The sequence below is a fragment of the Haematobia irritans genome, chromosome 1 (assembly GCF_050003625.1).
Source record: "Haematobia irritans isolate KBUSLIRL chromosome 1, ASM5000362v1, whole genome shotgun sequence".
Lineage (NCBI taxonomy): Eukaryota > Metazoa > Arthropoda > Insecta > Diptera > Muscidae > Haematobia > Haematobia irritans.
This window is the reverse complement of record NC_134397.1, coordinates 71,557,458-71,585,335: the sequence shown is the minus strand read 5'-3', so window position 1 is coordinate 71,585,335 and position 27,878 is coordinate 71,557,458. Positions and strand designations below refer to the sequence as shown.

Sequence of the window (27,878 nt, the reverse complement as noted above, 5' to 3'; positions counted from 1 at the left end):
ATGTAGGTCGGATGGTATTGCAAATGGGCCATATCGGTCCACTTTTACATATAGCCCCCATATAAACGGATCCCAAAATTTGGCTTGCGAGGCCTCTAAGAGAAGCAAATTTCATCCGATCCGGCTGAAATTTGGTATATGGTGTTAGTATATGGTCTCTAACAACCATGCAAAAATTGGTCCACATCGGTCCATAATTATATATAGCCCCCATATAAACCGATCCCCCGATTTGGCTTGCGAGGCCCCTAAGAGAAGCAAATTTCATCCGATCCGGCGGAAATTTGGTACATGGTGTCAGTATATGGTCTCTAACAACCATGCAAAAATTGGTCTACATCGGTCCATAATTATATATAGCCCCCATATAAACATATCCCCCGATTTGGCTTGCGAGGCCTCTAAGAGAAGCAAATTTCATCCGATCCGGCTGAAATTTGGTACATGGTGCTAGTATATGGTCTCTAACAACCATGCAAAAATTGGTCCAAATCGGTTCATAATTATATATAGCCCCCATATAAACTGATCACCAGATTTGACCTCCGGAACCTCTTGTAAGACCAAAATTCATCTGATTCAGTTGAAATTTGGTACGTGGTGTTAATATATGGCCTCAAACTCCCATGCAAAAATTGGTCGATATCGGTCCATAATTATATATAGGCCCCATATAAACCGATCCCCAGATTTGACCTCCAGAGCCCCTTGGAAGAGCAAAATTCTTCCCATTCGGTTGAAATTTGGTACGTGATGTTAGTATATGGTATCCAACAACCATGCAGGAATAAGAAGTTTTAAGATACCACAACCCAAGTAATTCGATTGTGGATGACAGTCTTTCGTAGAAGTTTCTACGCAATCCATGGTGGTGGGTACATAAGATTCAGCCTGGCCGAACTTGCGGCCGTATATACTTGTTATCGATTATCTTGAGAAGGGAAAAACCATCAACAGTGACTATTATATGGCGTTATTGGAGCGTTTGAAGGTCAAAATCGCGGCAAAACGGCCCCATATGAAGGAGAAAAAAGTGTTGTTCCACCAAGACAACGCACCGTGCCACAAGTCATTGAGAACGATGGCAAAAATTCATGAATTGGGCTTCGAATTGCTTCCCCTCCCACCGTATTCTCCAGATCTGGCCCCCAGCGACTTTTTCTTGTTCTCAGACCTCAAAAGGATGCTCGCAGGGAAAAAATTTGGCTGCAATGAAGAGGTGATCGCCGAAACGGAGGCCTATTTTGAGGCAAAACCGAAGGAGTACTACCAAAATGGTATCAAAAAATTGGAAGGTCGTTATAATCGTTGTATCGCTCTTGAAGGGAAGTATGTTGAATAATAAAAACGAATTTTGACAAAAAATGTGTTTTTCTTTGTTAGACCGGGGGCTTATCAGCCAACCTGTTAATAATTGAGGTGTGGATTTCTTTTGATTAGTGGTGAGTTCGTTTGAGAGGAAACGTAATGTTTACAAATGGTACAACATTTTATAGTGTTATTACAATGTTGCCGAATCGATGTTGTCGAAAAGACCACACCGTTTGCGTTTGAAAACGAACAAAAATGTGCAATATTGATACACTGAAAAAACATTGAATCCACCAGGAAGAAAACTTTCGGTTAATTTTAGAAAATTTTGAATATTTGTAGAAAATTTTAACTAAACAGTATTACAAACGTTCGCATCACGCCGATGTCATAAAAATAAGTAAATATTTTTCGACAAATTCAAGAAAATTTATTAGACATAATTAATTTTTTTCACTTGTTAAAGAAAATTTTGTAGTTTGAAGGAAAAACTTGGAGTTAAAAATTGCAAAAATGTCTTTAGTGACATACGAAGTTCATGATGGACGAATTTTTGGTAAAATTTACAAATTTAAAGAAATTCTGAACTATTTTGTGGAAGACACGAATTTAGTCAATCTTTATGCTTCATTTGAGTATATTTTTTCCCTTGGGTTTAGTTAATTTAACTAACGTACACAAAAAATTATTAGAGTAAAGGAAAGTTTCTCGAAACATAATAATTCCATGAACTAAAATAAAGTTAAATTGGCTTTAGTGAAATATAGAGTTCACTTTTTTTTTGAGTGTACAAAATCCAACAATTGGATTGTAAACAAATGAAAATTCGGGGAAATATTTCGATTGTTATTAACAACTATTATTAAGCAAACTCTTAACACACATTTACTTTTTTGCATTTGATTTTATTTAAAAAATATTTATATAATATCGAATTATGTAGTATCGAATATGCCGCGGCACTAAACAATTGAAGTGCTTCTTCTTAGTAAATTAATCAGCTGTGGTAAAAAAAATTGATCACAATACACACGCCATACACTTTCTTTTGTATTTTCAACAACGCTTTTATTTAGATAAAAGACAAAAAAATCTTCAACCGCTGTTTGAAAGTGTAACCATCTGCACCTTAGACTAGCTACAGGGCAAAATGGGTTACATTTTTGGTCTTGCGATGGGTAATACCCCAGCAAAAAATACTTCAGCAGTAAGAGTGTAGTTGCGCTTTTTGGTATACAATAAATTAGGCATTGCATCCACACTGCATGAATCGGTGGTAATAATGTAAACGAGTAATCAAACTAGTTTATGATTATTCGTTTACGTTATTGCAACCAATTCATGTACACACAAAAAATTATCACCAAAATTTTTTCAATTAAACACTTAATTGAATTTGGAAACGGATTCAATTAATATGTTAATTGATTCAATTAATTATTTAATCAAATCCGAATAAAAACCAATTAAAAAAATGATTGATATTTGTTACGTTTCCAATTAAAATATTAATTGATTCAATCAATTTGTTAATCAATTCGGAAAATAATTTTCAATTACAAACGTGATTGAAATTTTTTCCGTTTCCAATTACACATGTGATTGATCCAATCACCTTTATGATTGAAACTGAATAATTTTGAGCAATGGAAAGAGCGTAAAGAGAACAAGAGAATGGGTATTTATTCAACAATGTATGATGGAGAGATCAGTCTGTGGAAGTAACTCGTAACGAACGGTTGGGTTTTTGTTTTTCGCGTAAATTGAAAAACATGATTGGCGACATTCTGTCTGCTGCATTCAAAATGTGTGCACACATATTTTGAACGCAACAACAATTCATAGCAAAGGGTTGAAATAAATAAAGTGTGCAACAACAAACGGACACGTGGTAAAGGTTTGAAAAAAAATATATGACAGAACGCATTTGAAATTACCTGTGTTTGTGTTTTGTGGTATTGTAAAAATGGAAAACAATCTACGTTTATTGAAGGTAAGAAATTGTGAAATGTGAATACCGTTTTCCATTGAAGCCTGTTTACATTAAACGGACTAAAATAATATATTTTTTATTCATTTCTTTTAGTGACCAATTTTATTTCGTGAAATTGACCAATCAATCCCATCAACTCCATAATTTTTATCAAATATATAATAATATGTTTGCAATAAAAAAGTGGGTACCGTATTGATCTTTTAAAATTATAAACTTTTTTCACTCCTAGTTTTCTTAAAACCAAGAGCGGTATGGGTTTGTTGGAAGATTCACCTTGAAGTTGCGAAGTAGCGTTGGCATTAAATTGCATTTTTGTTTTACCTGCCTTTTTCAGTTTGAACCCAAGTAGAGAGCAGTATATGTGGTATATAAACTAATGAGCTGAGTTATGTAATGGTAAAAAAGTTCTTTCGTTTGGATTTAAAAATATGAAAAATATCCGTAATAATAAAAATATGTATTTTCCATTTATATTTTTTTCTATTTCCAGAATTTGCAAAGTATCATCAATATAATACCAAATATTACATTGCTTTCCCATTATTTTTGTCTTTGATTGGTTCAAATTTTAATAGACGATTTTAATGTGTGGAAATTTTGGAAAGGAATTGTTACTAAAATTAAATTACCGAGCTCCTTAATACACCTTTTTATGCTAAAAGACTACAACTGCAAAAGAAGATTATAAATCTGCAACCTGGAACTAAGAATTGAACTTGATATTCTATGCAGGTAATTTTAACAAAATGAACTTTTAATTGAACAAAATTAAATTCAAATTATTCTGTTTACTTTCAGAAAAACTAATTTAGCTTACAGGCTGCTGATTTATTGGAAATCTAGGCGCATCTACATATTAGAAGGAACATGCTAACATGGTTATTATTATAAGGAAGATAATGATTTATATAATTTATTTTTTTCACCCTATAGTTGTTATTGATAGTAGTTGTATTTGTAAGTTATGTTAGAACAAAACACAAATGACAAGAACCAAATTTATTTGTCTATTGCATAATTCAAAAAATAATAAAATATTAAATATGTTTTATAAGAAACACATATTTTCTTTTATTTCGAAATTTATAGCCAATTTCAATTAATTATTTAATTGAATGAATCAAATAGTTGATTGATTTTTGTCGCGAAATTAATTAAAATTTTAATTGATTCAATTAAAACTGTGATTGAATTTTATGTTAGAAATCAATCACGTTTTTAATTGATTCAATCACACAATTAATTGATTCCGTGACAAAAGTCAATTAAATTTTTAATTAAAAATCTTGTTGGTTTTCAATCAAAATGGGTGATTGATACTATCATTTTCGTGATTGAAGACATTTCAATTAAAAAAATGATTGAATCCGCGATTTTCGTGATTGAAATCAAAAAAATTTTTTTTGTGTGTAGTATAGATGCATGAAACAATGCTATACTCAAGATTATATATCACTTCTGAGCAATATTTCTATTAAAATGAGCAATTATATCAGCGCTATGTAGAAGCTGCTCTAAATCGGGACATCGCCCACAAAAATCTGCGCTGATTCGCTTGTTTTGTAAGCAGTTGGTACTGCCTCTCTCCCTTACAATACTGCTGAAATAGTGCTCCACTTTTTGCTGGGACCTAGCCAAACGAACGGGCATATTTTGCGTAGACTGCACTGGACTTTACAATCGAAAAAAGAAATGTTCGCTTTAAGGGGAAAAGGTGTAAAATATGCAACATATTTATTACCAATCGAAATCACTATAAGACTGCGTTCAAACTAGGCGCGAAATATTCTTAAAGGGGATTTTGGGCGAAATCCATATAGATTTCAGTAGATTTTCAGAAATGATATTGCTGCTGAATCATAGAGGATTTCAACAAAATCTCTTTCAAAATCAACTATACTATCATTTACAACTGTGGCTTTAGTACTAAAATCTCGCTGGGTGCTCAACCCTGTGGTACTTTTCATTGTAAATTTATGTGTGTATGCGTGTGCAAATAGCGCATTGTTTGTGTTTTCACATATTTGAAAAGTCCTTGTACACAGAAAAAAGTACGTAGTTAAACTAATGCTAAATTTAACTTATTTTTATTGTGAAAAAATTATTTGCTAGTAGTTAAATTTTATTGTTTATTCGAAAAAAAATGTTTACGTTTGATATAAAATCACCGCAGCCATCTTGGGAGAAAGTTGCAGAGGCTCTAACATATTTACACCCAAAAAAAAGTGAACCCACCGCGGAAGAAAATGTAGGTTTATTTTAGAAAATTTTATCTAAAATAGTTTTCAAATTGCAACATGTTACAAATAAGTTAATGCTTTTTGTCAAATTGAAGAAAATTTTTAAAAAATAATTAATTTTTTTCTGTTGTTTAAGAAAATTTCATATGTTGAAAGCAAAAATTAGATTTAAAAATTGTTAAAATGTCTTTAGCGCTGTACGAAGTTCGAGACAGGAAAAATTTTAGTAAAATTTACTCATTTGAGAGACTTATGAACTCAATTTAAGCAAACTTCTGTCATTTTAGGAAAATATGAACTATTTTATTTTTTAATAAAATTGTGCACTATATTTGTATACAACTTTTTTTCTTATTTTTAGTTCACGTCATTAAAGTTTGCAAAAAATTATTCATATAAGGAACATTTACTCATATTGTGCAAAATTTAACTAAAATCAAGTAATATTCACGAACTAAAATAAAGTTCAGTTGGCATTAGAGCCCCTTTTTTGTGGGTGTAGGAATTTCAAAGTCTTCATATAATAGCTCCATTCGAGAACCCGATCATTTTTGATAATTATCACAAATTTTTACTGGAAGTCATTCGTTTACACAAAAAGCCAGCATAAGAGAGCCGCAAATAGTTACGAGATGCCGTTCGTGTACTTTTCAGAAATTTTAAGCAAAGAGAGTAAAATACACTCTTACTCTCTTGCTAGTTTCTACTAGAAAATTATGCGTTTATGCAATTTTACCAAGTGATAAAATATGGACAGCTATTTTCGAAAAATGTGACTGTTTTTGCTTGTCCCGAAAAATCCCGGAATGTACGGCGCAATGTCCCGGATCTCGGCAACCATCATCTGGCAACCCTACTTTTAATTCAATTTTTCTTCTATGAGAGGGCATTAAATTTTCCAGGTTTTAACAACGGATTGTGGAAATCTCAAAATGTGGGTACAATTTAGTTCAATTTTCGCAAGAGGTAATTCCTTCTTTCTACAAAACAGTTTACTTGTTTTCGGTGTATGTTGGACCACAAATTTCCTTTTAAGCGGATTTTGTTCGTAGTGTGAACGTAGTATAAGGTAAAAGTTCGTGCGACTTAGAAAAACCGGCCGATATTAATATTAAATACATTTCGAAAACTTCCCCAAATTTAATGAAATTCTCCATAAAATCCTTAAGCCCCCAACTCAAAAATATTGTCTCCATTCATGGAAAATAATATTTTGTTTTATCAATGAATACTTGCGTTGGATCAATTTAAATATAATTTTCTTTATGTGTACGGAGGCTTGTAATGTAACAGAAATCGATTTCCAATCTGGACTTCTTAAATGTCCTGGAAGATTTTTTTTATCTGATCTCTGATCGAATTTTATTATTATATGTAATATTTTTGTTACTTTAAAATAAAATAAATCTTTTAAATTTATTAGCAATTTTTTTATAAATATTTATTTAAAAAAAAAAAACATATATATATTGAATGTCACTTAGGCCTTTCAAATGCTTTTGTTCTTCGGCGAAGAGCAAAGAATTTAAGGGGGGAAACATTTTTTTTTTTAATAATCACTTAATAATGTATATTTATTGTAGGCAATATATAAATTAGGAAAAATGTTGGCATTTTTGCTTAATAGTTATGGGAGAGTATGTCAACATTAGAAAACAAAAACAAAAAATTAATTAAAGCCAAATGACAAAAGGTTCATTAAAAAATTGAATTTATTTTTTAAATAGGTTATGTAGGTAGGTAGGTACGAAATAATTAATGTATGTATAAAGTTTTGTTGTAATTTGTTAATAATAAGATTTAAAGTTTTTGTTGTTGTTGGTTGTATTATGTTTTGTCAATAAGTATAGAGAATTTGTTTAAATTAATGTGTATTTTCATTTGGTTTTCTTCTTGTTTCACTTGTCATTTGTTTTTTTTTTTGATTTATATTAATAATACGATTATTTTTCTTTAGATTTTAATATGTCTTGTGTTTTTGTATAGTCATTTTTTTATTTTAATTAATATGTATATGTATAGATTTTTTCTGTTTTTTTTTTCATATTATATAATTTTTAAATTTGATCAATTTTTTTCTTATTTTTTTATAAACTGGTCAGCAACAGTAGCAAATTTAACAATGTGCGTAACAAATAATTGTAAATATTTAATATTTTTATAAATGTTAGTTTTTTTTTGTTTGTTTTCTTTCTTCTTTCATCTTTTCTTTGTATGTATATATATATATATAACTTTAATAATATTTATTTATATATATATGTATAATTTAAGTATGTATAATATGATTACAATCAAAATAATCAGGGGGGGGGCCTTTTTATATTTGGAAGGGTTTGGGTTCAGGGGATGAGGGGATGAGGGGACTCTTTGTTATTTTCATGTATTAACATTAAATTTGTTGAAACAAATATATTTATTGCATTTTTCCTTTGAAAGTTCTTCGTAAAGATAAAGTTTTTACTAGCTTGTTTGTTGTTTTTTTTTTGTTTTTAATTTTACAACGATTTTGTTGAAATAAAATAATTTCACTTCTCTTTCGAGTTTTTGTAAAAGAAATTAAATAATTTATTTATTAAAAAAATCGTTTGGGATTTGGAAAAGATTATGTATGTTTCTATTATTATTTTTTTGTTAAATTAATTTTCTATGGGAGAGACTTATTTTTTTTGTTGCTTTATCTAATCCTTTAAGGGCTTTGTTTGGATTCTTGTTCTGGGCTTCATGAATGGGTCCTTGTCAAAACAAGCTGATATTTGGGAATAACGATCAAATTTTCTATCAATTTAGAATTCATAAAAAATTTAATCACTATTATTATTTATTAGTTTTTTTTTTTAAAGGATAAGCAAAGGGAATATCACATACTCTTGAACTTGATAAAAATAAGAGAGTCAGAGTCAGCAAAAAAAAAACACACAATTTTTCACTAAAGGTCAATAATTTTAGCTTCCGGTGGCACCTGCTTCTGAGATGCCACCTTGTTTTTACACCCTGCTCTTGAATAGCGCTGTTTTCTTTTATGGGGGATTCATTTATCCAGGGTATGCCCAAATATGTGCAACACTGCTATCAGCTGTTTAAAAAACATTCACAGAAAAAAAAAAAACGAAATCTTATATTTTTATGAATAAAATGCTTAAATAGTAATAACTATTTACTGCTGTGATTATTTATGACACTGTACCACCTTTAGTTTCATGTTATTCGACAAACGAGTCACAATAAATTGCTATTGTGAATCGACGAAACATCACTTTATCAAATATCACTGTGTGATATTTGAGAGAAGCGCCAAAAAAACTACATGATATTAGAGAAATTTTCCTCATGGCTGCCACTTACTGACGCAGTTTCACTTCACAGTTTCGTTTTCATGTGTTTTTATTCTCTCTGTTTGCACTGATAAGATGTTCTGGATAGAACATCAGTTCAACGATATTCTCGACAGCTGATATAAATGTTGCATCGAGCAAAAGAAGACATGCCTAATACTAAAAAACAGGCCTAATATCAGTGCAAATCGCATCGGTGTTGCCAGATTGCATTTTGATAAAGCAATTTAATTTGTTGAGTAATATGAAATTAAAAGTGGTAAAATCCACATGTAATCTGCTTTCTTCTAGTCCGTCACGGCTTGGGTATCGAGTAATAGAAGAAAACAAGTACTGAATCCCCAAGGGAAGATCTTGGTCTCCACATAAAGATGATCCAGGAGTATACCGCGGAAACATATCATCACAGTTCTAAGAGCTTCAGGTTTTTAAGTTATTTCACTGTGTATCATTTGTCTGAGGTGTCCGAACTGGTCGGCCAATTGCCTTATAGGTAGTCAACAAGGCTTCTTTGCCTGGTTTCTACCGCTTATCACAAATTAAAGTGGAGTGAGCAGACGACTTAAAAAGGCAGTCGAATGTCAGCTCGAGAATCGTGAAGTAATTTATAGCTGGAATTGTTTTGTTATCGACACTCAACTGCTGCGCACTTCTGCCGTGCATGTATTGAATAGTGTGGCTGAGGAATTGGTGGCGGACTTCCTCAAATTTCTAGCAGTAAAATAACTGGTAAGATCAGCATGGAGGATGTTTAATCGATCGCAAATGTCATCAACAATGGTCCCGGATATAATGATTGTCCACGTATGATACAATCTCAAAGCCGTCAGGAGGGGGTGGGAAAAAAGAAAATGTTGAGGGTAAAAAATGTCGGAGATATCTCCCCACTTTGGACAACTCCATGTTTTGTTTCTAAATTCCAGGTACGACATCTGTCCGGGCATTTAATTAAGAACCTTACGTTTGGTTCCTGCCGGTAGAGACGTGCTTTTAATGTCCTTGAACAGTCTGACATGGCTGCAACCACAATGACCATCCTGTGACACGGCTTATGTATGTTGTCGTTCTATGAAGAGAGAAGTTCGCCACTGTGGTATCACAATGGATTGAATAGTCTAAGTGAGCTATTCAATCCATTGTGGGTTGCCACCTAACCTAACCTATGGATGATGGTTGGCACCTGGAAAACTCTACACAAGGCTAGTGAGGAGAAGTGTCTTGGCCTGGCTTTAAAAGTGGAATCACCCTACTCAATTTCCAGACATCGGCTATATTAAGTGATTCCTAGGACAAATTGAAGAGTCGGGTCAACTACTCAAATCCCAGTATTTACAGATGTTTCAGCATCTTCTGCTCCCTCAAAAAAAGAATCGCCTCTGTAACAAACATATTCTGCTTCAACATATATATTTTCAGAATTTGTTCTGACACAAAATTGTTTGTACTGTGCAAACATATTATGTTTCACCCTAAGCATGTCATTTTTAAGCTTAAATAGGTTATTGCAGTTTTTAAACATTTATTTGATTGTAGCAGTTTTACATATCTATGCATGTCTTTCTTTATTTACATTCGTCGCCATCTTTATCTTTTTCCTCTATTTTCTCTAACTTAGCTCTTTTTGACATTTCTAAACATATATTATATGTTTATTCGAAATTTCCAAATTAATATATGTTTGCATTCAAAGATATTATATTTAAGATAATGTAATGTCCCAAACATAATATGTTCTAACATATTAACATATGTGTCCTAAACATGTTATACTAGTTTATGAACATTATATACTTGCACTTAAAACTAGTGTGCTAAAACTTTGAGTTCCAAACATATAATTTTTACACGGAAGCATATGAAAAACAGTCTTTTTCGTCCGGGTGGCTGGGGTTTGGTGCCCTTATATGATAATACAGGTTTTTAAGGTGAACACACCTTCTAGCTGATAAGGATACTGGGCCAGTAACAATGTTGAAATATTTTTAAAATTTGTTTAAAAAGTCCATCGGGCAAAACTCAGTTTTGTTTTGCCCGAGAATTCTATTGGCTCTTATTAAAAGCCATTGAAAAAAAAACGAGGATAAGAGTATGTGATCCTTGAATTGCTTATCCTTTCATGTACATTTTAGGTTTCTAAGTTTGGGTTTTTTATTGCGAATGCCTCTGTTCTTGGTTTGTATTATAATTAATTGTTTTTTTTTGTTGGTTTTAATTATAGTTATTTAGTATTATTATTAATTTAATATTATTAATATAATATATATAAAAACGACCTACAATATGACCGGGGTTATTTACCAAAACCGAATCCGAATTTGCCAAAGAGATCTTTACCTTTCGACAGCACATCACCGCCCGGCGCCGCTGCTGCGATACCTTTGAGACCGCCAAGCAGACCGGCACCGGGTCCTTGACTTTGCGGTGGTGGCTGTTGACCTTGAGGTGGCACTTGTGGTTGTTGTTGAGGCTGCTGCTGCTGTTGTTGCTGTTGCTGCTGCTGAGCACCGCCGCCAAATAATCCCCCCAGGCCGGTTGAAGTTTGCTGCGTTGGCTGCGCACCACCTGGTGGTTGCATTGGATCGGTTTTCGGTGGTTGTTTCGAACCAAATAGACCACCGGTGGCAGCCGAAGTAGCACCCGAGAGTAAACTAGTTGCTCCGGATAATAAACCGCCTGAGGATTGCGTCGTTGGAGGTGGCTGTTGTTGTTGTTGTTGCTGTTGGCCCATCATACCCATTTGGCCCATACCAGGCTGTTGTTGTTGGCCCATACCAGGCTGCTGTTGGCCCATCATACCTTGCTGTTGGCCCATCATACCCTGCTGTTGGCCCATCATACCTTGCTGTTGACCCATTTGTTGTTGTCCCTGCTGCTGTTGGCCCATCATGCCTTGTTGTCCCATTTGCTGCTGACCCATCATTCCCTGCTGTTGGCCCATCATTCCCTGCTGTTGACCCATTTGCCCCATGCCACCCATTTGCTGTTGTTGCTGTTGACCCATTTGCTGCTGTTGTCCCATTTGCGATTGTTGCTGACCATACGGTTGCTGTTGCATTCCGCCAACAACATTACCAGCGCGACCGATCATCCCCTGTAAAACATGCAAATCAAATATGAGTACACCTCGACTTAGTTCATTGTCATAAAACCTAATTTAAGAACCAAACAATTGGAAAAATGGAACGGAAACAAAATACTCGGCGAAAACGAGTATGCAGATAGTAGAGGTATACAAAAACAAACTGAATGAACAAAGGATTTAAAATTAGCTAAAAAGAAACTCGTTATACAATAATTAAGAGAGAAATATGGAATAGTAAGATTAACAAATGTTGCGGGGCCTTTCAAACATGATCCATACAACAATTTAGTATTTTTTTTGGTTGTGGCAAATAAACAATTCATTAAGAAAAAAAGGATTCCACTCAGTTTCACTTGTCTCCTCTTTTTCATTTTGTTGTTTTTGGGGGGTTTTAACAACAGTGATGAGAACGAACGAACGAACGAATGTCGAAATTATACTGTATTTAAAATATGAATAAAATATTGGCCAATTGATAATTGTACTACTTAAAACTACAAATATATTGGTGATTAATTGAATAGAGGGTGTAAACGTTTTTGGTTTTAATACACGATCAAAAGAAAATCGCAAGTGAAAATGATTCGAATATATTACGTTTATGGTGATTATCTACTCAAATTTTGATTTGCAATTCGCTTCAGAGAATCGATGATATTATGAAAGATGATGGCAACACTTAGTGGTAGATAGATGCTACATGACATTTGCACCTCACTTCGCTTAGACATAAACTAAAAAAGGAAATGAAGGTTAATCATTATCACAAAACTAAGTAAATATTTTTCGACAAATTTAAGAACATTTTTTACACTGAAAGAAAGCATGCCCGGTTCCAAAGATTTTGTCTTTACTTTAACAATTTTGGTATTGATTCCGAGCCAAAGAAGCGGAGAATACAAGTAAGGACACTTTTAAGACACAACACAATTCTCTTTTAAATTTGGGTTTTGTGTACTTGCTTCTGGAAACAAATTTTAATTTTTCGTTTCTTCATATGCTATCAAAGTCCCTTAAAAACGATTTAACGACAACTTTATTTTCCAAATTCAGAATCGACCTCCAGTAGAAATGATTTTATGTTTCAGGTAAAAACCGTCTTTAAAATAAAGTGTTGAAAAACATTTCCTAAACACGATGCAAAAAGACAACAAATTTAAAGACAATTTCATTAATTTTGAAGAATTTTTCTGAATTATTAAAGTTGACCTTAGCTCAAAAATTTTTTCTTTCATGTTATGATACCCATTTTTAAGTCAAATCACTTAATTATAAGGACAATACGACTTCATTGAGAAGTTTATCGACTTTTGGACAAGGAAAAACTCTTTATATTAGAGAAATGCGTCTTCTATGCTAAGTAAAATTTGCATTCGTATTTTAACGACATGAAATCTTTGATCTCATGACAATATTTTTTCAGTCTAGTCATAATTAAATTTTTTGCAAGTGTTAAATTAAATTAAATTTTTTAAAAATGTCCTTACACCGAAAGAATTCTCTTCGTTAATTTTACGAAGAATTCTTCATTAACTATTCTTCGTGAATTCTTCATTAAAATAACGAAATTTTCATTCATTTTCGTAAATTTTACGAAGAACATTTTACGAATATATGAAACTTCTACGAAATATTCTACATTAACTTTTCTTCGTAAAAAGTTCGTACTTTTAACGAAACTTTCTTCAAATTTCATGAATTTTGTGAAGAAGTTTTTACGAATATTTTACGAAACATTCAGCGTTAAAATTTCTTCATAAAAAGTACGAAACATTTTCTTTGAAATAACGAAGAAGTTTCATTGAAGTTGTAAAATTTCCTTTCGCGGCATTAAATTGTCTTTTATAATGGGCTTGAGTGTATTCCTTTATTATATTTTTTTATGCAAGTCTATGCTATTTCTCATTTGGGTGATAGCGTGCTATGAATAAAAGTGAAGCAATAAAACTAAAAATTATTCAAAAACTTAAGATGTAAAGTAGTGATGTCATTTTTCACACTTGTAACTACAACCAAAAGCACTTTCGACTATAACTTTTTTTTTTAAAGTTCGAACATTTAAAAAAAAAAAAGTACGAAAGTTTTTCTAAAAATTACGAAAATTTTTCATAAAAACTACGAAAATTTTTCATAAAAAGTACGAAACATTTTCATAAAAACTACGAAAATTTTTCATAAAAAGTACGAAACATTTTCATAAAAAGAACGAAATTGTTTCATAAAAAGTACGAAGATTCTTCATAAAAAGTACGAATTTTTTTCTTACAAACTACGAAAATTTTGGAAGAACTTTTCTTCGTAAAAAGTACGAAATATTTCCTACTTTTAATGAAAAGTTTCTTTGGTTGTAAAACAATGACAAATTTCGTACTTTCAACGAAATTTTTCGTTCTTTTAACGAAGAAAATTCTTTCGGTGTAGAGCCATACGAAGTTCAAGATGATTTAAAAAATCTGATATCTGAAAATTCTGAGATTGGCTCTAAACTTTTCTGTTTGCTTTTAAAGAATGTTTTTTAGGCTCAAAGGAAATCTTCGATTGTCTAAAATTTCGTTCCCCGGAAAATAAAACTCTTCTTTCAGTGTAGATTTTGTCCTAGTTTTAGTTCATTGAACTAACGTACAGGGAAGTCTATAAATAATTACGAAACGATATGAACCAATTTTTACTCGGTAATTAGAGAGCCAGATATTAAATATAATAATAACTATGAACCGATATGGTCCAATTTTTGCGTAATTAGTACCAATTTTTAGCAGTATGTGGTGTTGGAGGCCATATACAAATACTTCCGAATCGAATGAAATGTACTTATCCAAGAGGCGAATGAAATTTACTTATCCAAGAGAGGGAGCCACCGTGGTGCAATGGTTAGCATGCCCGTCCTGCATACACAAGGTCGTGGGTTCGATTCCTGCTATGACCGAACACCAAAAAGTTTTTCAGCGGTGGATTATCCCACCTCAGTAATGCTGGTGACATTTCTGAGGGTTTCAAAGCTTCTCTAAGTGGTTTCACTGGAATGTGGAACGCCGTTCGGACTCGGCTATAAAAAGAAGGTCCCTTGTCATTGAGCTTAACATGGAATCGGGCAGCACTCAGTGATAAGAGAGAAGTTCACCACTATGGTATCACAATGGACTGAATAGTCTAAGTAAGCCTGATACATCGGGCTGCCACATAACCTAACCTAACCTAACCTATCCAAGAGGCTGCGAAAACCAAATTTGGGGATCGGTTTATATGGCTTTATATAGAATTATGGATGTTGGAGGTCACATATAAACACCACGTACCGAATTTCAACCAAATCGAATGAAATTTGCTCCTCCAAGTGGCGCCGAAGGTCAAATCTGGGGATCGGTTTATATGGGGGCTATATATAATTAAGGACCGATATGAACCAATTTTTGCGTGGTTATTAAAGGGTGATTCTTTTGAGGTTAGGATTTTCATGCATTAGTATTTGACAGATCACGTGGGATTTCAGACATGGTGTCAAAGAGAAAGATGCTCAGTATGCTTTGACATTTCATCATGAATAGACTTACTAACGAGCAACGCTTGCAAATCATTGAATTTTATTACCAAAATCAGTGTTCGGTTCGAAATGTGTTTCGCGCTTTACGTCCGATTTATGGTCTACATAATCGACCAAGTGAGCAAACAATTAATGCGATTGTGACCAAGTTTCGCACTCAGTTTACTTTATTGGACATTAAACCAACCACACGAATGCGTACAGTGCGTACAGAAGAGAATATTGCGTCTGTTTCTGAGAGTGTTGCTGAAGACCGTGAAATGTCGATTCGTCGCCGTTCGCAGCAATTGGGTTTGTGTTATTCGACCACATGGAAGATTTTACGCAAAGATCTTGGTGTAAAACCGTATAAAATACAGCTCGTGCAAGAACTGAAGCCGAACGATCTGCCACAACGTCGAATTTTCAGTGAATGGGCCCTAGAAAAGTTGGCAGAAAATCCGCTTTTTTATCGACAAATTTTGTTCAGCGATGAGGCTCATTTCTGGTTGAATGGCTACGTAAATAAGCAAAATTGCCGCATTTGGAGTGAAGAGCAACCAGAAGCCGTTCAAGAACTGCCCATGCATCCCGAAAAATGCACTGTTTGGTGTGGTTTGTACGCTGGTGGAATCATTGGACCGTATTTTTTCAAAGATGCTGTTGGACGCAACGTTACGGTGAATGGCGATCGCTATCGTTCGATGCTAACAAACTTTTTGTTGCCAAAAATGGAAGAACTGAACTTGGTTGACATGTGGTTTCAACAAGATGGCGCTACATGCCACACAGCTCGCGATTCTATGGCCATTTTGAGGGAAAACTTCGGAGAACAATTCATCTCAAGAAATGGACCGGTAAGTTGGCCACCAAGATCATGCGATTTGACGCCTTTAGACTATTTTTTGTGGGGCTACGTCAAGTCTAAAGTCTACAGAAATAAGCCAGCAACTATTCCAGCTTTGGAAGACAACATTTCCGAAGAAATTCGGGCTATTCCGGCCGAAATGCTCGAAAAGTTGCCCAAAATTGGACTTTCCGAATGGACCACCTAAGACGCAGCCGCGGTCAACATTTAAATGAAATTATCTTCAAAAAGTAAATGTCATGGACCAATCTAACGTTTCAAATAAAGAACCGATGAGATTTTGCAAATTTTATGCGTTTTTTTTTTTAAAAAAAAGTTATCAAGCTCTTAACAAATCACCCTTTAGATACCATATACTAACACCACGTATCAAATTTCAACCAGAACGGATGAAAATTGCTCCTCCGAGAGGCTTCGAAAGCCAAATCTGGGGATCGGTTTATATGGGGGCTATATCTAATTATAAACCGATATGGACCAATTTTTGCATGGTTATTAGTCAAATGTGGGGGCTATACCTACATCAATAACAACTACTTGTGCCAAGTTTAAGTCCGATAGCTTGTTTCGTTCGGAAGTTAGCGTAATTGCAACAGACGGACGGACAACGCTAGATCGACTCAGAATTTCACCACGACCCAGAATATATATACTTTATGGAGTCTGAGACCAATATTTTGATGTGTTACAAACGGAATTACAAAGTTAATATACCCCCCCATCCTGTGGTGGAGGGTATAAAAATCTCTTTGGCTCTTGAACATCCTTTAAAACCTAAAAATTTTACGAATTCATATTTTCTAGGCCATTAATTACAAAAATGTAGCAAATACCACAGTGGCGAGATTCTCTTTTATCACTGAGTGCTGCCCGATTCTATGTTAAGCTCAATGACAAGGGACCTACTTTTTATAGCCGAGTCCGAACGGCGCTCCAGATCGTGGTGAAACCACTTAGAGAAGCTTTGAAACAATCAGAAATGTCACCAGCATTGCTGAGAGGTGTTTGGTCGAAACTGGCATTGAACCCACGACCCTATGTATGCAAGGCGGGCATGATGACAATTGCACCACTGTGGCTCCCTATTGTGAAGACGATGTTATCGATTGTTTAAATATCCTTCCATATAAAAGAAATGGCACAACTGCCATGCTTCAAGCATGCTATAGAAATTTTCGTTAGGTTGATGTTATCGGCGGTTGATGTTATCTTTCATATGAAACTAATGTTATCAATTGTGTGGATTTTCTACCATACGAAAATGACGTTTTAATAATCCACTGAAAAAAATATTAATGTAATATTAAAAATTACGCAACCTTAATTTTAGGATTCGCAATTTACAAATTTCTTTAAAATAATAAAATTTTAATTAAAATAAAGTTTATAATCTTTGCTTGGGAGCCACCGTGGTGCAATGGTTAGCATGCCCGCCTTGCATACACAAGGTCGTGGGTTCGATTCCTGCTTCGACCGAACACAAAAAGTTTTTCAGCGGTGGATTATCCCACCTCAGTAATGCTGGTGACATTTCTGAGGGTTTCAAAGCTTCTCTAAGTGGTTTCACTGCAATGTGGAACGCCGTTCGGACTCGGCTATAAAAAGGAGGTCCCTTGTCATTGAGCTTAACATCGAATCGGGCAGCACTCAGTGATAAGAGAGAAGTTCACCAATGTGGTATCACAATGGACTGAATAGTCTAAGTGAGCCTGATACTTTGGGCTGCCACCTAACCTAACCTAACCTAATCTTTGCTTCAATTTTTTTTTTTATTAAATTTAGGACACAAAGTTTGGAAATTTGCGTCCCTCCGTTTAAGTCATATATCTTTGAACTAAGGTCAATTTTCCTTAAATTAAAGAAACACATTTTTTATTTAAAGAGATGGTCTTAAATTAACTGAAATATTGAATCTTTAAATTTAAGATAAAAGCGCTTCAAATATATGCTAAGACTTATTTTGAGGTTTTAGCATCCTTGGTTTAAAGTTTTTTTTTTTTTTTTGAATTAAGAAAACATTTTTTACTTTGGAGTATCCGCCAGAATTTGGATTTTCAACCTGGCATTTGTTTGTACGTGAATAGCTTTACCGCGAAAAGAGAATGAAAATTCGATAAATGGAATCTCTATCTTAATTTTAATTTTATCGATCCTAGATTTAAAGCAACATGGGTCGCTAAATAATGTCCTTATTTTAAAGAAGCCGCATCTTTGGCTCGGAATCAATCCCAAAATCCTTAAGGGAAGGTCAAAATCTTTGGATCTAAGTAAACTTTTGTTTGAGTGTCCGATCAGAGAATGAATCTGCCGATTTGCAAAAATTTAGCTCAGAGAATTTGAATGAAATCTAAATTTGATTGTATGATTAGTTGTACAACTAATCTCATTACCGTTCGGATAACTTCAAATTGGTTTTATAGTCGATAATTATCCGCCACCGAATAAATAAATTTATGTCGGCTGAGCAGTCAAGCCAGCGCCGCCGGAAGCAGAAATTTAGTGTCAGCTGCCGCCGACAAAAATGGGTTGGCGTCAAGGTTGAGTTACATACAATGCGTTAATGCGTCTGTTGATTGAAGCGTTGAATTTTCTCGTTGAAAGCAACAGTTTTGTTAGAGTGCTTCAAACTGAAAAATACCAACCCTTCCATCAACGCACGGATTAACGCATGCTATGTAACTCATCCTTCTTTCTCTGCCTTCGATGGGTTGTAAGGCCCTTTGGACTTTTATTGCATGCATACATTTGTCCTTTATATGATTTCAAATATGATGCTTTATGACTTCCTATACTAATTAGTACCGGTAGACATAAATAATCCGATTCCAGTAGAGATGCAGGATTGGCTTTAACTACTTTGTTTCGTAATTGCCCACTATACCAAATTTGTTCTCAATAGATGAATGGTGTACAAAGTGATTAAGCTATCGTTAGTGCAAATTAAGAACTGTATTTTTATGTTTTAAATATGAGAAGTGCAATGTGTTGTTATTGTGATTGAGTTGGGTTGAAGTAAGACATGACTGTGTTATTCGAGAATAAGTTTACTTACGTGACGTGTATTTCCAAAACAGAACTATTTAGGGCTAAAATTATATTTTGTTCATCATAAGAGAGACTCTTTCAGTTTTATTTAAATTTTTTATCTCCAAATATAATACTGGATTTTACGAAGAATTATTAAGATGTAGATTCGCCATTTTTGAGATAAATAACTGAATATTTGTTTCACAACAAAGGCATGTCATTAACAATGAAAAGCAATATCTGCCAAATAGCCACAACGATCATATCCTTTTTTATTAAATTCCTCCTTGTTATAAAATATTTGTTTTTAAGAAGCAAATAATCCCGGATTTATAATCCAATAATTGCTTATATAACCAAAACATCATGAATGAATTGATATGATCTGATTCAATTAGTTTGTGTGGTGACAAGAGATGGTCCGAATGACAATATTTCGGCTTTCAACTGTGAAATAGTCGAAAACGCAATATACCTGTATGAAGTGTATACACTGAAAAAAAATATTGTCGTGAGGTCAAAGATTTCATGTCTTTAAAATACGGATGCAAAATTTGCTTAGCATAGAAGACGCATTTCTCTAACATAAAGTTTTTTCCTTGTCCAAAAGTCGATGAACTTTTCAATGAATTCGTATTGCCCATATAATTAAGTGATTTCTCTTAAAAATGGGTATTATAACATGAAAGACAAAATGTTTGGGCTAAGCTCAACTTGACTTCAACAATTCAGAAAAATTATTTAAAATTAATGAAATTTGATGAAATTTTATTTAAATTTGTTGTCTTTTTGCATCTTGACTACAAAGCAAAAAATCGTTCAAATATAGGATATGTTTTTCAAAACTTTATTTTAAAGAGGTTTCTACCTTGAAACATAGCATAATTTCTACTGGAAGTCATTTTTAAAGGACTTTGATAGCATATGAAGAAAAAAGGTGAGAAAGCGAAAAATTTAAATTTGCTTCCTAGAAGCAAGCACACAAAACACAAATTTAAAAGAGAATTGTGTCTTAAAAGTATCCTTGATTCCGAGTGAAAGAAGCGGAGAATACAAGCTCCGCTTCTTTGGCTCGGAATCAATACCAACATTTTTAAAGTAAAGACAAAATCTTCGTAACCGGGCATGCTTTTTTTTCAGTGTACACATAGGAAAGGTCACAATCCTTTACTGGAGGATGTTTCTGCCAAGGTTTGATTTCATATACGTTTCCACATGAAAATCATCACAATGCATGTAGTCGCCTGAAGAAAGTTTGAATTCAGCTTGTTTTCAAAGAATACTATCAATATCATTTCTGCCATGCATTATCATCCTATTTGGCTTTATTATTACTATAACTCCGATTTGCAAAAATATTCCAATCAGCGTTATCGTTGAGAGCTTCTACACTGAAAAAAATATTTACGTGATATTAAAGATTACCCAACCTAAATTGTAGGATGCAAAATTTCCAAAATATTAAGGACAAATTTCTTTAAAATAATGAACTTTTAATTAAAATAAAGTTTATAATCTTTGCTTCAACAATTTTGTTCATTAAATTTAGGACACAAAATTTTGTAAATTTGCGTCCCGCCGTTGAAGTCGCATGTCTTTGAACTAAGGCTAATTTTCCTTAAAGTAAAGAAACACATTTTTGATTTAAAGAAATTGTCCTGAAATATTGAAACTTTAGATTTAAGCTAAAAACGCTTCAAATATAGGCTAAGACTTATTTAGCGTCTTAGGTTTAATTTTTTTTGGAATTAAAAAAACATATTTTACTTTGAAGTATCCGTTATTATTTAGATTTTTAAACTGGCATTTGTTTGTACGAGAGTAACCTTATTAATAAACCGCGAAAAGAGAATAAAAATGTGAGAAATTAATTAATTAGTCCTAGATTTTAAGCCAGATAGGTCGCTAAAAAATTTCTTTATTTGAAAGAAGTCGCGTCTTTGGCTCGGAATCAATACCAAAATCCTCAAATCCAAAATTTTTGGATCCACGTAAACTTTTTTTTTTTGAGTGTAAGTTGCACTGACAATTTAAAAGAGTGACACAAAATGTGTCACACTTTTTCATAAAGAAAAGTAACAATAAAACTCATTTATATCAGTGTAGAGAAAATTTCATTTCTATTTCATTGCAATTCATTCTTTGAAATTTAATATTCTGGAAATTTACCCGTCTTATATATTATAGAAAAAAATCGTGGCATACTTTTAGGCCGAGTACTTGTTCACTGAAAACTATCTCAGTATAAATGAATGTAATTAAAAAGTGGCATAGTATAACGAAACTGTGGCGCAAAAATGTAAAAAGTGTGGTATTTTGTGGCACTAACGTATCACCTTTTGGAAAAGGTTGCAAATTTGCCACTAAAGAGGCTCAACAATATCACTGATTGCTACACAGAAAAAATCCGTATTTAAACTAACGCTTAATTTAACTTTTTTTATTCGAAAACAATTATTTGTTTGTAGTTACTTTTATACCCTTCACCATAGGATGGGGGTATATTAACTTTGTTATTCCGTTTGTAACACATCGAAATATTGCTCTAAGACCCCATAAAGTATATATATTCTGGGTCGTGGTGAAATTCTGAGTCGATCTGATCATGTCCGTCCATCTGTTGAAATCACGTTAACTTCCGAACGAAACAAGCTATCGACTTGAAATTTGGCACAAGTAGTTGTTATTGATGTAGGTCGGATTGTATTGCAAATGCGCCATATCAGTCCACTTTTACGTATAGCCCCCATATAAACGGACCCCCAAATTTGGCTTGCAGACCCTCTAAGAGAAGCAAATTTCATCCGATCCGGCTGAAATTCGGTACATGATGTTAGTATATGATCTCTCATAACCATGCAAAAATTGGTCCAAATCGGTCTATAATTATATATAGCCCCCATATAAACCGATCCGCAGATTTGGTTGCGAAGCCTCTAAGAGAAGCAAATTTCATCTGATCCGGCTGATATTTGGTACATGGTGTTAGTATATGGTCTTTAACAAACATGCACAAATTGGTCCACATCGGACCATAATCATATATAGCCCCCATATAAACCGATCCACAGATTTGGCTTGCGGATCCTCTAAGAGAAGCAAATGTCATCCGATCCGGCTGAAATTTGGAACATGATGTAACTATATAGTCTCTAATAACTATGCAAAAATAGGTCCAAATCTGTCCATAATTATATATAGCCCCCATATAAACCGATCCCCCGATTTGGCTTGCGGAGCCTCATGGATGAGCAAAATTCATCCGATTTGGTTGAAATTTGGTACTTGGTGTTAGTATATAGTCTCTGATAACCATGCAGGAATTGGTCCACCTCGGTCCATAATTATATGTAGCCCCCATATAAACCGATCCCCAGATTTGACCTCCAGAGCATCTTGGAAGAGCAAAATTCACCCGATCCGGTTGAAATTTGGTACGTGGTGTTAGTATATGGTGTTTAACAACCATGCACAAATTGGTCCATAGCGGTCCATAATTATATATAGCCGCCATATAAACCTATCCCCAGATTTGTCCTCCGTAGCCTCTTAGAGGAGTAAAATTCATCCGATGCGTTTGAAATTTGGTATTTAGTATGTGGTCTCTAACAAACACGATATGGACACGAATTGGTCCATATCGGTCCCTAATTATATATAGCCCCCATATAAACCGTTCTCTAGATTTGATCTCCGGAGTCTCTTGGAGAAGCAAAATTCATCCGATCCGGTTGAAATTTGGTACATTGCGCTAGTATATGGCCGCTAACAACCATGCCCAAATTAGTCCATATCGGTCTATAGTTATATATAGCCGAACCCCAAAAATAATCTACCAAAATTTTATTTCTATAGAAAATTTTATCAAAACTTTATATAGAACATGTTGTCAAAATTTTACTACTATAGAAATTTTTTCCAAGATTTTGTTTTTATAGAAAATTTTGTCAAAATTTTATTTCTATAAACAATTTTGTCAAAATTTTATTACTATAGAAAATTTTGTCAAAATTGTATTACTATTGAAAATTTTGTCAAAATTTTATTACTATACAAATTTTCAAAATTTTATTACTATACAAAATTTTGTTAAAATTTTATTACTATAGAAAATTTTGTCAAAATTTTATTACTATACAAAATTTTGTCAAGATTTTATTTCTATAGAAAATTTTGCCAAAATTTTATTACTATAGAAAATTTTGTCAAAATTTTATTACTATAGAAATTTTTTTCAAGATTTTGTTTTTATAGAAAATTTTGTCAAAATTTTATTTCTATAAAAAATTTTGTCAAAATGTTTTTACTATAGAGAATTTTGTCAAAATTTTATTACTATTGAAAATGTTGTCAAAACTTTATTACTATAGAAAATTTTGTCAAAATTTTATTACTATACAAAATTTTGTCAAGATTTTATTTCTATAGAAAATTTTGTCAAAATTTTATTTCTATAGAAAATTTTGTCAAATTTTATTGCTATAGAAAATTTTGTCAAAATTTTATTTCTCTAGAAATAAGTTTTTATGCAATCCATGGTGGAGGGTACATAAGATTCGGCCTGGCCGAACTTACGGCCGTATATACTTGTGTTTTTTTTCGAAATTTTCCACAGCCTATTGAAATCTTACTTTTTTAAGTATGTCTCAAACATTTTATGAACTAAACGTGGGTATAAAGTTCAATGACCGTACACGTATAAAGTTCAATGAACTAAAGCAAATGAAAATTTTCGTACGATTCCCAATAGTAAGAATGAACTACAGTATGGATAAAATGGTCATGATTTGGCGCCAATGATTTTCTTCTATACTTTTAGTTATGCTTTTCTTTTATGAGAGGATGAAATTCCGTAAACAGCAATTAAAAAGTACTACAGGGCATTAAAATTTCCTGGTTTTAACAACGCTTTGTAGAAATCTCAAAATGTGGAGTAAAATTTAGTTTAATTTTCGTACGAGTTAGTTTATTCTTCCTATAAAACAGTTTACTTTTTTTCGGTGTATATTAGGGAAATTAGAAACTTAATATCAGAAGATTAACCCTACTTTTCTACTACAGAAAATTTTCTTTGCACACTTTTAGGCCGAACACTTGTCAACTGAAAAAAATGTTATATGGTTTTAATAACCCCATCTTCATATTGCTATTCTCTGAAGCGAATAAATATAAAAATAAATAATTAAATTTGAGTAGTTTTTTTTTGATTATTTTTGGTTTTTTGTAAGATGAAGTGTATGTAGAACTAGCAACTTTTTTACAATTTTTGTTTTTGCCGCTTGAATCAATTCTAGGAATAAACTATATAAGTAAGTAATTTTTATATTTATATAATAAATGCTATAAAACCGTATACTGGCAACGCAAATCTATTTTTATTATTTCGTGTTTAATTAATAGGTTTGTTTTTTGTATTTGCATTGAATACTCTTTGTCTTTAATTCTTGGTTGAGAGTGTGTGTCTCGATAATGGTTTTATTTTGTGTTGGATATTTTTAAAACCGAACTAAAAAACTCAACTAAATCTCAACTAAATTATATTGTAATTAGTAATTTTGCAAGAAATAACAAACATTTGAAACGAAATTATAAATTATAAGGAAAAAAGCCAAAATATTGTAAACAAAATAATAATACACAATATATTTATTTATTGTCACTATTTAGAATAATATGAGTGAATGAATGAAATGAACTGAAGCCAAATGAGATAAAATGTTAACATTTGGTTTATTTCGAAAATGAAAAAAAAAACAAACAAAACCAAATGATGACAAATCATAAGACATTTTGTACACATACAGTGAATCACATAGAAATTTGTTTACACACCATTTATTATTACATCCAATATTTAAAAAAAGAAGTATTTGTTTTTTAATTTTTTGATTTGTAGATAGTACGTTTATACAATATGTATATACTTTTGGTTTTAATTGTTATGAAAAAAGGGTATCTAGATAAAAAAATATTGTAGATAGATTATAATAAAATATTACAGTACAAATACTCAAAGCATTTAAGGTATGTTTAGTATTACGACGTGTTCAAAATTTTCACACAATTCATCTAATGTATATATAGTAGTGGTTTTAGTATTTACTTATTTACATGAATAAATATTTTTTTTAATGTCTAGACTTTGTTGAATTAATTTCAAAATTTAATTAAACAATTGTACGTGAGTGCTCTTTTCTTAGCGTATTTTAGAAGAGGTGAAAAATACAATTTATGATTCTAAACTATGCAATACTTAGAATACTTCTTTGCATTTAGTACAAAAATGTGCAAACCTGTCCATCAGCTGTTTAAATTAGATGAGATAGTCAGATGGTCTGTTGTTACAAACGCACATTAGATAGGTTTAGTTTTACCTTATTGTATAAGTTATTCATAATTAACTTTTATTGCGAATCATTGAAACCTGACTTTATGAAAATTTAATTTGGCAATAACAGCAAAATTTTCACTGATGAAATTTTCTGATTCGAAAACCAGGGCAGCTATGTTCTGCAAACAAATGTTGTACCCATTACAAGAAAATGTATAGACGTCTTATGTCAATTCACAAATGGCAATTTTTCGTCTGCAAATGAGTGATTTTTTAATTTGTCTTTAATATGTTTTCTTTACTTTGTTCTTTTGATAAAACACCAAATAAAACACACAAATTAAAGCCATCCAAAATCCTGTACATCCAATCCTTTTTTTGTAATGCAAATTAACTGATTTGTACGGTAATTCTCGTTTTCAAAAAAAAAAAAAACAAGTAAGTAAAGTCTAAAGTCGGGCGGGGCCGACTATATTATACCCTTTACCAGTATGTAGGCCACAATTTGTGTTACCATCTCAACTACTTCACATTTGCAGGAAGCTATATAAAGGAGACAATTTTTTTACTTCTACAAAATCTCTGGAATTAAAATTTAAATCGGCTAACGCTATCCAGTTAATTGGAGGAAACTTCCATTGAAAATGGGACTAAAATGTGTAACAGTCTACCATATTTCCCCAACTCTGATGTACGTATATATGGGAGCTACATATAATCTGAACCGATTTTGACTGAATTGGACATGTATAGTTAGAATAATAATTCGGCTATCTACACACAAAAAAATGTTTTTTCTGATTCAATCACGAAATTAATTGATCCAATTAATTTTTAATTGAAATGTCTTCCATTACAGAAATGATAGTATCAATTAAAAAATTAATTGAAGGTCAATTAAAAAGTTAATTGATCCAATTAAAAAATTAAATGATACTATTATTTTTGTGATTGATTTTTGTTTCAATTAAAAAATTTGTTGAATGAATTAAATTTTTAATAGAATATTTTTTAAAATTCAATTAAAATTTTAATTGGAAAAATTTTTTGTGTGTATGCGAAATTTCACGTAATGGGAGTATAACATTGGCCCCCCTGGTCATATGAGTGCAAATCGTACGGAAGATATATATGGGAGCCAAATCTAAATCTGAACCGATTTCCACCAAATTTGGCACAATTACCGATACTACTAAACGTACTCCTTGTTCGAAATTTGAAGCAAATCACGGCAAATCCCTGCATTTTGAGGCCATATAAGTTCAAATCGGACGAAAGATATATATGGGATCTATATCTAAATTTGAACCGATTTCAATCAAATTTACCAAGCATTGGTAGAATGTCAATTGTACCCTCTGTGCAAAATTTCACGAAGATCGGTAGTAAACTTTGGCCTCTGTGGTCATATGAGTCTAAATCGGACGAAAGATATATATGGCAGCTATATCTAAATCTGAACCGATTTGGCTGATATTTTGCAAGATTTTCGAGATTCATAAAATATTTGGATGTACGATATTTCAAGAAAATCGGTTGATAAACACGCCAACTATGACCAAATCGGGGATAAATATATATGACAGCTATATCTAAATCTGAACCGATTTTTTCCAAAATCAATAGCGATTTTCTCTGTCCCAAGAAACGGCCCTATGCCAAATTTGAGGACGATCGGACTTAAATTGCGAGCTGTACTTTGTGCACAAAATTATATATACAGACAGACGGACAGACGGACATCGCTAAATCGACTCAGAAATTAATTTTAAGCCGATCAGTATACTAAAAGATGGGTCTATGACCACTATTTCTTGGCGTTACATACAAATGCACAAACTTATTATACCCTGTACCACAGTAGTGGTGAAGGGTATAAAAACAAAACTTAAGTCACTTGACTGCGCAATTGAGTGCGATGACTGCGCATAAAATCATTGTGAATTGACAAAAGACGTTTATACTTTTCGTGGTCTATGCATAAACGCTGTAGTTTGTCTGCACACCGTAGAGGGATCTTTTTGGTCTGCCATTGAGTGATTTTTTAATTTGGCTTTATTTTTATTTTCTTGCCTTTGTTCTCTTGACGAAACAACAAATATTGTAAAAGCTTATAAAATCCTATCCATCCACACCTTTTTATACCCTTCACCACTACTGTGGTACAG

At 32.7% G+C, this 27,878-nt stretch overlaps 1 protein-coding gene across 1 annotated transcript in view; it reads right to left on the bottom strand.

The window, feature by feature from the left end:
* Window positions 1-7,632: 7,632 nt before the first annotated feature.
* The window catches only part of Rbp (RIMS binding protein), a 270,060-nt gene continuing 249,814 nt past the window's right edge, over window positions 7,633-27,878 (bottom strand). The window contains exon 20 of the mRNA XM_075290727.1: window positions 7,633-11,973. Within this exon, the coding sequence (XP_075146842.1) occupies window positions 11,173-11,973 (801 nt within the window). The 3' untranslated portion in view covers window positions 7,633-11,172. The remainder of the gene's footprint in view (window positions 11,974-27,878) is intronic.